General features: G+C 28.7%; 1 protein-coding gene across 1 annotated transcript; it reads right to left on the bottom strand.

Annotated features, from left to right (window-relative positions):
* Positions 1–7,224: 7,224 nt before the first annotated feature.
* Positions 7,225–9,333, bottom strand: LOC112772006 (mitochondrial-processing peptidase subunit alpha-like). The gene is made up of 7 exons (XM_029294750.2): positions 9,162–9,333; positions 8,626–8,862; positions 8,212–8,512; positions 7,956–8,140; positions 7,680–7,847; positions 7,497–7,577; positions 7,225–7,372 (listed from the first exon to the last, which is right to left on the bottom strand). Exons 1-7 carry the CDS (start codon positions 9,198–9,200, stop codon positions 7,262–7,264), a joined length of 1,122 nt encoding a protein of 373 aa, XP_029150583.1. The 5' UTR covers positions 9,201–9,333; the 3' UTR covers positions 7,225–7,261.
* Between the last annotated feature and the right edge of the window lie 1,667 nt (positions 9,334–11,000).

Here is an 11,000-nt window from a genome sequence, read left to right as displayed (position 1 = left end):
CCTATGACGACAAGAAATAAATGATTAGAATTTAAGATTCTCAAAATTAATATATATATATATATATATATAAGTATTTTAGTTATTTTTTATAATAAAAATATTGTAATAATTTTTTATAAAAATAGTATTAATTTAGACTAATTTAAAATTTAATTCACTATTTTTTTATTAAATTAATTTATTTGACTTAATTTTGATAAAAATAATACAATTTAATCGATTATATATATATATATAAAAAACCTTGGGAAACAATTTTGGTTTCCAGCAACAATAAGATATTATATTATAAGGCTTTTGTTCTGTTGGAGGATGGGATTGACCTTGAAACTTGAAAGTAACATTTGCGGTTCAAAAACCTTGGAATGTGAACTCGTTCATTGAACCAACGGCTCACATAAAATCACGGACTCACCCAACTAAAAGTGAAATTGCAAATTGCACCTCTACCAACCTCATTCATTTGCCTCAATTTCTATCCATCGTTCATTGATTCTCCAATTTTATTATTGTTTTAGATACTTTATCATCAATTGTTATTTTGACTTTCTAGTTTCTACACAATATTTGATAGTAGTAAAATTATACTACATATTTAATTATTTATTATGTGTGTTAAAACCTAATATATTTTGAAGGTAAAATTCCTTTGTATAAAAAATGATTTTTTTTCCCTTAACATCCCCTGCCTTAGTCATCTAATTCAAGGTCAAATCATGCTCAAAATTAAACACGTGCGCCTTATTTGATGGAACTAAAAAACTGTGTGAATCATACATCTATTAAGTAGTTGACTATTATTTTATCAACAACTTCCGTTTAATTCTTTTTCAAGTTAAAAGTATGATTATTTTCTAAAATGTGTTATAATAATTTTTATGATACTAAATAAAGAAAAAAAAATGAAAACCTAATGGGGGGTTGGTTAAAAAATGTGAATTGATTCTGAATTAACTTTGCTTATGAATTTGGGGCTTGAAAAAACTCTCTTGGGAGAAATTGTTTAACATTTTAGGTTGTAGGGTTCAGATACTTGTTACTAATCTTTGTTTATACAAAAAATTGAATATATTTTTATGTTCAAAAAATGAAGACCAACAACAAAAAAAATAAAATACATAGAGTAAAGTATCGTTTTTATCCTCAAACGTTTAGGGTAAGTTTTAAAGTTGTCCCTAACATTTCAATTATCCTATTTAAATCCCTAACGTTTCAAAATTGTCTCAATGTTATCCTGCCATTAGGAGTCCGTTAATAGAATTGACGGCGGGATAAAATTGAGACGATTTTGAAACGTTAGGAACTTAAATAGAACAAAAACGATATATAGAAAAAAATTTTAATTTTATCATTCAATAATATCAATTTTTTACTGTATATAATATTGAATTCTTTTTTAATCACATCTAAATAAATTATACTTAATCACACTATTTTTATTCTAAATAATTTTTTTATATTTTTATATTAACTTATAATTTTAAGTGTAAAATTATAAAAATAATAAATTTATTTATAATGAATGTAATATAAAAATAATATATTTACTTATAATTTTAAGTGTAATTTATAATTAAAAACAAATATTAATAATTCTCAAAAGGATATATTAAATACTTTTTTTTTGAAACTCCGGGAAGTCAAATGTGTATTTGTGATGTTTAAAGTCAATAAGTAACTCCAATGTGCATTTGTGTTAATTGAGTATACTCAATTAGGAAAAAAACCGTTATTGTCGTTTTTTAGGAGAATTAATATTATCACATTTATGTGATATCATTATTGTCATTTTTTTGTTCTCATGCATGCCTTTCACGGAACGTGAGGGAAATGACTACGAAGCCGTGATTGCTTCAAACTTTGTTGCTTCAATTCTTCCATTTTTAATTCCCTTCTTCAAACGTGTCCAGTCAACATTTTTAGTTGACTCACCGGTGGAGCCGTCGTCAAATTTCTAAGCTAGCAACTCCTTTCAATGTGCGATACAATAAACTAAAAATACTAGTTAACAAAATCCTTGTTATATTAGTAGTCTTTAAATTGTAATTTTTGTTAGCACTAAATTAGTACAAATTCTATAATGATGACAGAATAAGAAGTTTACAGCCAATAAAGAACAATGGATAACAAACAAAATTTCGAGTATTAATGCTGGAGGTTTAGGTGCAATTTTTTTTAAAGGAGTGAGATTTGAACTCGTAACTTTTAAGAATGTATGAGAAAATTATGTCTTTCGAATTATAACTCGTTGGTAAGTTTAGGTGCACATTACATAACTATTATAGGTATATTATTATAGAATTATAGTAGAGTAAAGTATACTTTTTGTTCCTGAAATTTGTTAAAAGTTTTAAAAATATCGCTAAGTTTTATTTTATTTTAATTTTGTCTCAATTTTTTATTTGTATCAAATATACTCTCAACGGCTAAATTTTCAAAAAATTTAAGACCAATATAACAATAATGTATAAAAATTATATTTGATTTGTTTGTGTTGAGAGATTATTTTTATGAAATTATTGTTGAATTGATCTTAAATATTTTTAAAATTAACAAGCATATTTGATGAAAATTAAAAATTTCTAAAATAAAATTAAACTTAAAAATATTTTTTAAATTTTTATTAAACTTCAAAGACAAAAATATATACTTTACCTGTTATATAGTATTTCTCCAACCTTTATTACTTGTCATCAACTAATTTAGTTTATTAGTAGTGAATAACATGAGGGAGACAAAAGGATCCATTTAAGCACGTTTGAGACCGTCAACCATGCGGTTCTTCCAGTAATATATATGCATATCTGCTAAAATACAATACTATACTAATTATTTGGAATTGAAAGAAAGCAAGCACCCATGGGTCCTAAACCCAAAAGATTTCCTCAGATTATGATAACAATATTACTATTAATTTATTTAATCAAACAGTGCCGTAGGGTGACATATAGTTAGGATAATATTATATATTGACAAAGGCAAAGTGGCAAATTATGAAGAGATATACAAGGGGTACTCTTTTTTTTTCTCTCGTTTTTGGTCGGAAGTGAGCCCAGCTACTCTATCTAAAAGGATCAACTATTTGGGCATCTGTTCAATTCCGATGTAAGCCCATTATCTCCCTCAACCGAAATCCATTTCACAAAAACAAAAAGGGAGCACAAGAGCTGACCAAAATACCTAAAAAAATTTGGATACTATGAATTCTGATTTTTAAATTTTTATTTTAGAGAATAAATTGTGATCTCTTATTTTTGAATGTTCTTTTTTTTTTATATTTTCTCTTGACTCCACTTATAAAATAAATAGTAAGAGATCACACTTTACCTTTTCGAGTGAAATTCAAAATTTAGATGATCTAAATTCTACTGAGTATTGAACCATGAGAATTTATTAAGGAGTGTTTTGCAAATTGCAACACTTTTACTGAGTTGATATTTTATTATACATACATTCAAACAATATTAACTCTTTATTTCCTGTCATTTAATTTTAATATTTATATTTTAATTTTATTTAACAAAAATATAATTTGTTTGTACTTATCGAAATAATTGATAATATATAACTATATGAAACTTTAATTTTTAAAATAGAAATTAATAAAGATATAATTATACTATGTGTACACACAAAAAATAATTACTGATATAAAATATATATATTAAAATACAAAATATCCATAAAAAATGACATAATATTAGTATTTATATATATGTAAATACATAAAATATATGAAAAAATATAAAATATATATATTAAAAATAAATTAAACAAAAATTATATATTTATACATAAATATATGATAATTTTTTATTTGTATAATATTTATGTTGAATTTTCACGGACATTCTTTCTTTTGGATTTTTTACTAAATAAATTTTAGATATCTTCATGCTATAATCCATTAATTAGTTGTAATAGTCAGTTCCAAAAAAAATATTAGATTTTCAATATTTTTATTTCTTTTTCATTTAAGTAGATATTAATCAATTTTTTTTCTTATTACCAGAGCAGCATGAAGATAATAAGCTTGCTTTGGAAAAAAGATCTATGCTCTTTGTGCTGAGAACGGTGACTTTTATTATTACAAAACAAAATTCAATCTATGCAAAATTGCAAACCACATAAATTATTGTGCCCTCTTGCACCCCACACACCATGAATCTCCTTGAGTTCTTGAATAATTTATAATTTTGCAATGAGTTTATGTTTTTGTATAATTTTTGGAGAACCGAAACTTTGTAACTTTCAAGAAGTGCTAACTTGCTTCTGCAATGTTGATTTCTTTTTTTGTTTGGACAGCTGACCTTCACTGCTTATGTTGGCGACATTTCTATTTTTTAAAATATATACTCTCTTTTGTTCTTCAAGAAATAAGCATGATTTTTTTATGTGTTATCTATGTATTTAAGTTATTCATTATATATGTGAATTAGTTTTTTTTCGTTCATGGAGTTCAGTTTCTTTTTCTTTTTAATATTCAATATTTAAAGATTTTGAGTTTTTGATGATTATTTTTTGTTCCTTTACTAAGAAATCAGTAATATGTTAACTAGCTATTATTGTACAATTCAATTAATATGAGAAGAAGCCTAAATTCATATAAGTATATGTAATTTTTCAATCAGCAGCATAAGTTACTTATTATTTGTGATGAACTTTCAATTTATATTTTGAATTGATGATTTTGGAATTGGACTTGAAGAATTACTTCTCTACAATATACTTTTTTTTTTTGTCTAATTAAGACATTTCCTTTACAATCATTAGTTTTTTTCTATAATTTGAGTTTCAGTTTAAATATTTAATATTTCTGTTACAAATGGAAGATTGTAATAATAAAGCAATGTAAAAACTATTACAAGAAGCATGTTGAAATCTAATATTATTTTTACTATATAAAATATTTAATTTTATCAAATAAGTCTAATTATTAATAAGTATAAAAAAATTAAGAAGTCTACTTTCACTCCAAAGTTGTTAGAAAAGGTCAATGAATCACTGTAAAATTAAACTGACATTTGAAAGAAAAAGTATTAAGACAGTTTCAAAATTATCATTATTAATTATTAACACCAGATTTCATTTATTTTCCCACACATATTTTTCGTCATTATATTACTATTGAAATACTCATATATTTCTAATTTCTCAACCTAACCTTCACAAATTCTAACACAATTTTCATATATTTTTTATTTTCAACCTAATTTTCACAATTTCAACACAAATACATCTTTATCATGTATTAGGTATGAATCTCTATCTATTTATATTATTTTTTGTGCGTTGTTTTTGTATTTTTTAGTAGATGTTTGTCTTTCTCTGTTCTTTAAAACATAAAAAAGGAGACCTGATTTATGGAAACCAATCATAAAATTTTTCTATACCAACTTCATGAACATTAGTCAAAATTATAATAACATATATATACATATATAAATATAGATATATAATTTTACTTGAGATATGTGTCCCATTTTCTGTTATTTATAAAAGTGAGTCAATATATATAAATGGGTAATGGACGTATCAGTACTACAAGTTTTATTATTGACTAATGATAACTTTAGTTATATTAATATAGAGAGTAAATCAAATAAATATTTAAATTATTGGTCTCTAAAATTTAAAAAAAAATTATTCTTTGTTATAAATATGTTATTATAATTTTTTTAATTTTTAAAAATTGTTTTACCAAACACAATTATAGTGCTTGTGCTTATTAAAAGTTATTTTTAATGTGATTTTTTTTTTTGGTTTCCCACGGTATCCCCCAACCCGACAGGTCAAGGACTAATCCGTCGCGGTACTGAGCTCCATTTAAGGGTTTGCCGCTGGCCAATGGGTTGCTGCATGCATAAGGCGGGATTCGAACCCCCGACACTTGTTTAAGCGGACTAGTGACCCAACTTGGTTTTAATGTGATTTTACCAAATGCAAGTGTTGCCGCTTTTTAAAAGCTGTCTTTTAAAAGTAAAAGTTTTACCAAACCAAACCTAAATAATACCCACATATATACAATGAAAGAAAAGAAGAAAAATAAAGAAAGAAAAGTGATATTCAACTACCACTTCGTCCCTAACAACAACAACTAAATACATGGCAGTCAATCCGGAAGACTTCGAAAGAAATCTCAACCTAACGAGAACTCCTAGTGGTGGACAAGAACTACACTCTTTATGCTGAAGGAATAGAAGAAGATGATGAGGAAGAAAGAGAAAGAGAAAGAAAAGGGAAAAAGAAGATTGATGAACGACCAGAGGAACCGCCCGAAATGCGCCAGAAGAGACAAAGCTTAATTTGGAACTTTGAGGAGTGGAAGGACAAAGCAAGGACATTCAATATAGATAAGCTCACACCGTACTTCTGCACTTCCCTCCGACAATCTCATAAAACCCTCTCTCTCTTCAAGAAATTTACTGACTTAGATCTTGTCTCAAGATCCAAATATCTGTCCAAATTTTTCGTTCCTCTGCATCAACTACACACGGAAGAAGGTGATTATATGAATGAAAAAAGCACTGCCGCTCGAGGGATTGTTGAGCGGGATTCAACAAGCATTACAAGATGAACAGCTTCGACATAAAGATGAATATCTGGCAAAATTGGATGAAACATTCCTCGCATTTGAGTTTTCTTGTATCCAGCTGAGAGCCATTTTAGCCGGAATTAAGCTCTGTAAAATTGTTGCACACTATATTTTTCTTTTATCTAACAGCGATCAAGATGAGATGCTAGAGATATTAGTGGCTAAGATTATAAGGTCACTTTTAATGATATTAACAGTTACAAATTTAAAATATTATAAGAAACGATTCAACAATGAAAAAGTTGGTTATGCTATTTGTTTAAGATAAAGTATACATCCCATTTTTATAAATTATGGGATTAATAATTAAATTGGTCCCTAAAAGATGGATTGTTCTTCAAATTTGCTTTTAAAAAATTTTATCAATCAAATTAGTTTTTAAAGATTATAAATCTATTGTTTTTGTCTTTCTATTACTTCTTTCTATTTCTGAAACATGATCATTAATAAACTTCAATACATGGAATTCATGTAAGTTGTTTATGCTATTGGTTATTAACAGTCTATATATTTTGCATAACTCATGACATTTGCTTATGTTTTTTTGTGGGAATTAACTTAATATTCTATAGTTTGTGGAAGCTTTCTTCTCCTTTTAGTTTTTTTTTTTTTCAATGGAAACAATATTTAACAACAAAAATTCAACAATAAAAATTCCATCATTCATTTTAATAAGTTCAAAACTAGAAGACAAAGGCAAAATGTACATAGCCTTGAGTGCATCCCTTTTCCAGGGCCCCCTGCTGAGAAGGATCCACCACCTCCCATAAGCATCTGCAATACTCAAGAGTTATTTTGTTCCCCTTCTTGTGCAGGGGAACGCAGAAAAAAGAAATTACGCAAATCTACAGACGTGCTATCTCTTGAAATCAGAAAGACTCAAATGAAAAACAAGTACCTGTAAAACAGTCAAAATAATAGCGTCTTTCTCTTGTTGCCAACCACCAGGAACTTCAAAAGCAATAGCTACATGTGCACCCTGCCCTTGCAACAGTTCTTAGTAGATAAGTAACAATTTGAAAGGAGACAAATGAATAATAAGGATATGCCATGCATAAGTGGATACGAAATCAATACATACCCCTGAATCACCTTGACAACGAAAATCGCCACCAACATAGACAGATTTTGGTTCTCCAAGGTGGGCAACACTAGGTAGATCAGAGAGAAGTGGCTCAGCAACAGATAATAGTTCTTCATGTTCAATCCCGGATGCTGCAAGTACCATCCTCGACGCAGTATAGTTCTCCTGAATTTGCAAATACAATAACATTCAAATTATCAAATATTTTGCAAGAAAAATTAGTTTTGGACTACAAATAAATCATGATGTATCAAAAAGGATAATAGCTCTTACAGAAACAAATTCTTCCAAAATCGACCCATCTAATCTGTTTAGTGCTGATTCAGGAGCCAAAAGTGGATTAGCCAGTGCACCTGAATGACCAGCCGAGTGTATTGCCTCCAAAAGTAAGCCCTGGGGATTGTTTGAAAGTTCTCCAAGCTCTGCACTAATGGAAGGTTTAACAAGATCAGAGAGAACTGCTATAAAATTATGCACGAGCTATCTTAAAAGTTAAAAGACACTAGAAGAGAGAATCATAAAAAACAACATACCTCTTCATTGACTTCCCAATCCAAGAAGGCTGGGTTTCTTACACAATCAACTAGCAATTCAATCATTTGTGGAACATAGGTTTTTAAAGCATCGAATGTGTAGCCCATTTGCTCTCGAGAGGCCGAAGCTCCTACAGTACCACCAATTGCTTCCACTTCCCTCACGATACGGAAATGACTCCGGTTTGCTGTGCTCTTGAAAGCCATTCGCTCCAGCAAGTGTGATGCCCCACTTGACATTGGAGTCTCATATAGCGAATCACAGTCGAGATACAACCCTATTGAGGCCGCAGGGTTCTAATTGACAACCAAAATGTAAAAACAACATAATAAACAGACTAATACACATGCTCAAATGTTTTACCAATATATTAACATAGATTGCCATTAACTATAAAGGATGCACATACTGATGATGTCTCTGATGCTATCTTGAGACCATTGGGGAGAGTAGTGATCTTGGTCTTGCTTGGTTCAACACGATCAGGCAGTGGATCAGGGAGGGCAACACCAGCAAGTGGTGTGTCCAGAGGTGGAAGAGAACTAAAACTCCCACCAAGCCAACTAAACAAACCTCCTGATGCAGGTTTTGTAGCTGCTGCGCTTGATGCTGCAAGCCTAGTGGCTCCCAAGGTTCTGCCATGCCCCTGTTCACAAGTTCCAATCACACAACATCACCACATGCAAACATGAGATACAATATAACATCCATTTTCTACAACCAATTAATACATCGTGTCAAAACAAAACAATATAGGTGTTATCAGAACAATGTTGTTTGTGATATTCGTGTAATGAAATGACAAAATAACAAAACAAGTAGTCCGTCAGCTATAAACACAACAAAAATGGAACCACCCACAAATCTGTCATCAATCAAAATTGGAACTTTTTTATATCGGTGTGTAGAAAAATTGAAAAGTAAAAAGAAAGGGAAGATTTTAACCTTGAGATGGGAGAGACGTGAAGCTGCAAGTCTATACATGATTGAGAAATGAGAGTAGTAATGAACGGAATGAATCAGAATCGAATTTGGTTGGATTGAAGAAGAGAATTAAAAAAGGAAGAAAGTGTCGAAGAGAACGAAAAAAGGAAGCTTTTGATTCTCCCAGGTTTGTGGGCAGTTGGGTCTGGTAAGTGATCCCTCACTATGGTTATTGGTGAAAATTAAATAATATAACTCTTAAAATTTAATTTCTAATTAACCTCTGTAGTTTTAACACATTATGAATTTTTATAAAATTAGTGATCTGATCTGACCATAGAAAAGTTTTTTTTTTCTTTTTTACTTTTTTTATATGGTTCCAAATGGTTGATTAGAAATTAATTTTACCACATTATAAACACTAACTTATTATATATTAACTTACTATTAGACCTAGTTGATTATCAGAATTATTATTTAAGAAACATGTTGCACAGTAAAACTAACAACTTCACCAAACTTTGGTCTAGAGTAAAATCAAATATTTTTTTAGAAAAAAATTATATATAGATGAGGGAAGACACTCACATATATAAGAACATAAATCTTATATTAGAGGATAACATAAAGAACAAAAATTTTGGCCATTGAAAAGAATAAAAAAAAATTCTTCTTTCTTTTTCTCTTTTGGGCCTTTAAGCCTTTTTACTTTCTATTTTGATTCGGCCATACAAATAAAAAAAATCTCTTATATACCCTGGTTTTTTATAGCATTTTAGGAAAGCTTACTACAATACGCAGAATATGTATTATACTGACAATATAAAATCTGTGTATTTATAATACGTAATTTGTATATTATAATTTTAATATTAAAATAGTATAATATGTAGTCTATATATTGTCTTTATAAATAAAAAAAATTTATTCTGAGAATTTGTCTACTGTAAATTCTACCACCTCTAGAATTTTACAAAACATCATAACTTCTAATATTGAAAAATTATACCAATCCTTATCTAATATCTAAAAAAATGAATAGTAATAAAAGGTCTAAATTCATGATATTAAACTTACTATATTTTGTGATCCAAAATACTCAAAATGATATACAAAAAATTAGTAGATAAGTATTTATAAAATTAATTAATAATTTTTTTATATAATTTAGTTGTATCAAATAATAACACAACTTCACAAATAATATTATTTTTAATTCTGTTCTTCTTCCAAAAATTTTAATATGGTATAGAACTTTTAAAATTCTAAGGATATTCATCAATAGTAAAAACTTCGAATTTCAATAACCAACTCCCTCTCGGCCTCTCCCTCTCCCTCGTCCTCTTCTATGGATGATGCAAATTAAAACCCTTTTCAAAATTCATCCGGTCCTTATTATATACATCCTTCAAAAAACTTAACATCAGTTCTTGTCTTACCTGTCCTTAATAGCAACAATTACCATTCTTGATCTCGATCATTTTCCATAGCTATTATTTCTAAGAACAAACATGATTTTTCATCGGCACTATTGTACCTCTATCTTCTGACAATCATTTTTTTCAACCTGAAAAAGATGCAACAACTTATTCCTTTCTTGACTCTTCCATTATTTGTCACCCTTGGTAACTCAAAGTGTGATTTATTCTCACTGCTTCATATGTTTGGAAAGATCTTTGTGACTGTTTTTCTTAGTCTGATCTTTGCACATTGTCGAACTGCAAGAAGAAGTTTACTCCTTGAAACAGGGATCTCTTTTTGTCACTGACTTCTTTACTGCTCTAAAACGTTATGGGAGGAACTAGAAAACTCGAGACTACTTCCTGCTTGTGCTTGCTCAAATTTTTTAAAGGGCTTGAC

The sequence above is a fragment of the Arachis hypogaea genome, chromosome 18 (genome assembly GCF_003086295.3).
Source record: "Arachis hypogaea cultivar Tifrunner chromosome 18, arahy.Tifrunner.gnm2.J5K5, whole genome shotgun sequence".
Classification (NCBI taxonomy): domain Eukaryota; kingdom Viridiplantae; phylum Streptophyta; class Magnoliopsida; order Fabales; family Fabaceae; genus Arachis; species Arachis hypogaea.
This window is presented reverse-complemented; position numbering and strand designations above follow the sequence as displayed.

Bases quoted from the DNA above. Each gene is read 5' to 3' on its own strand.
- LOC112772006 (XM_029294750.2), bottom strand. From the start codon at position 9,200: ATGTATAGACTTGCAGCTTCACGTCTCTCCCATCTCAAG. The intron at 8,863-9,161 runs GTTAAAATCTTC...ACTTGTGAACAG, and splicing joins CACGTCTCTCCCATCTCAAG to GGGCATGGCAGAACCTTGGG. The intron at 7,578-7,679 runs GTATGTATTGAT...TTGCAAGGGCAG, and splicing joins GTTGTCAAGGTGATTCAGGG to GGTGCACATGTAGCTATTGC.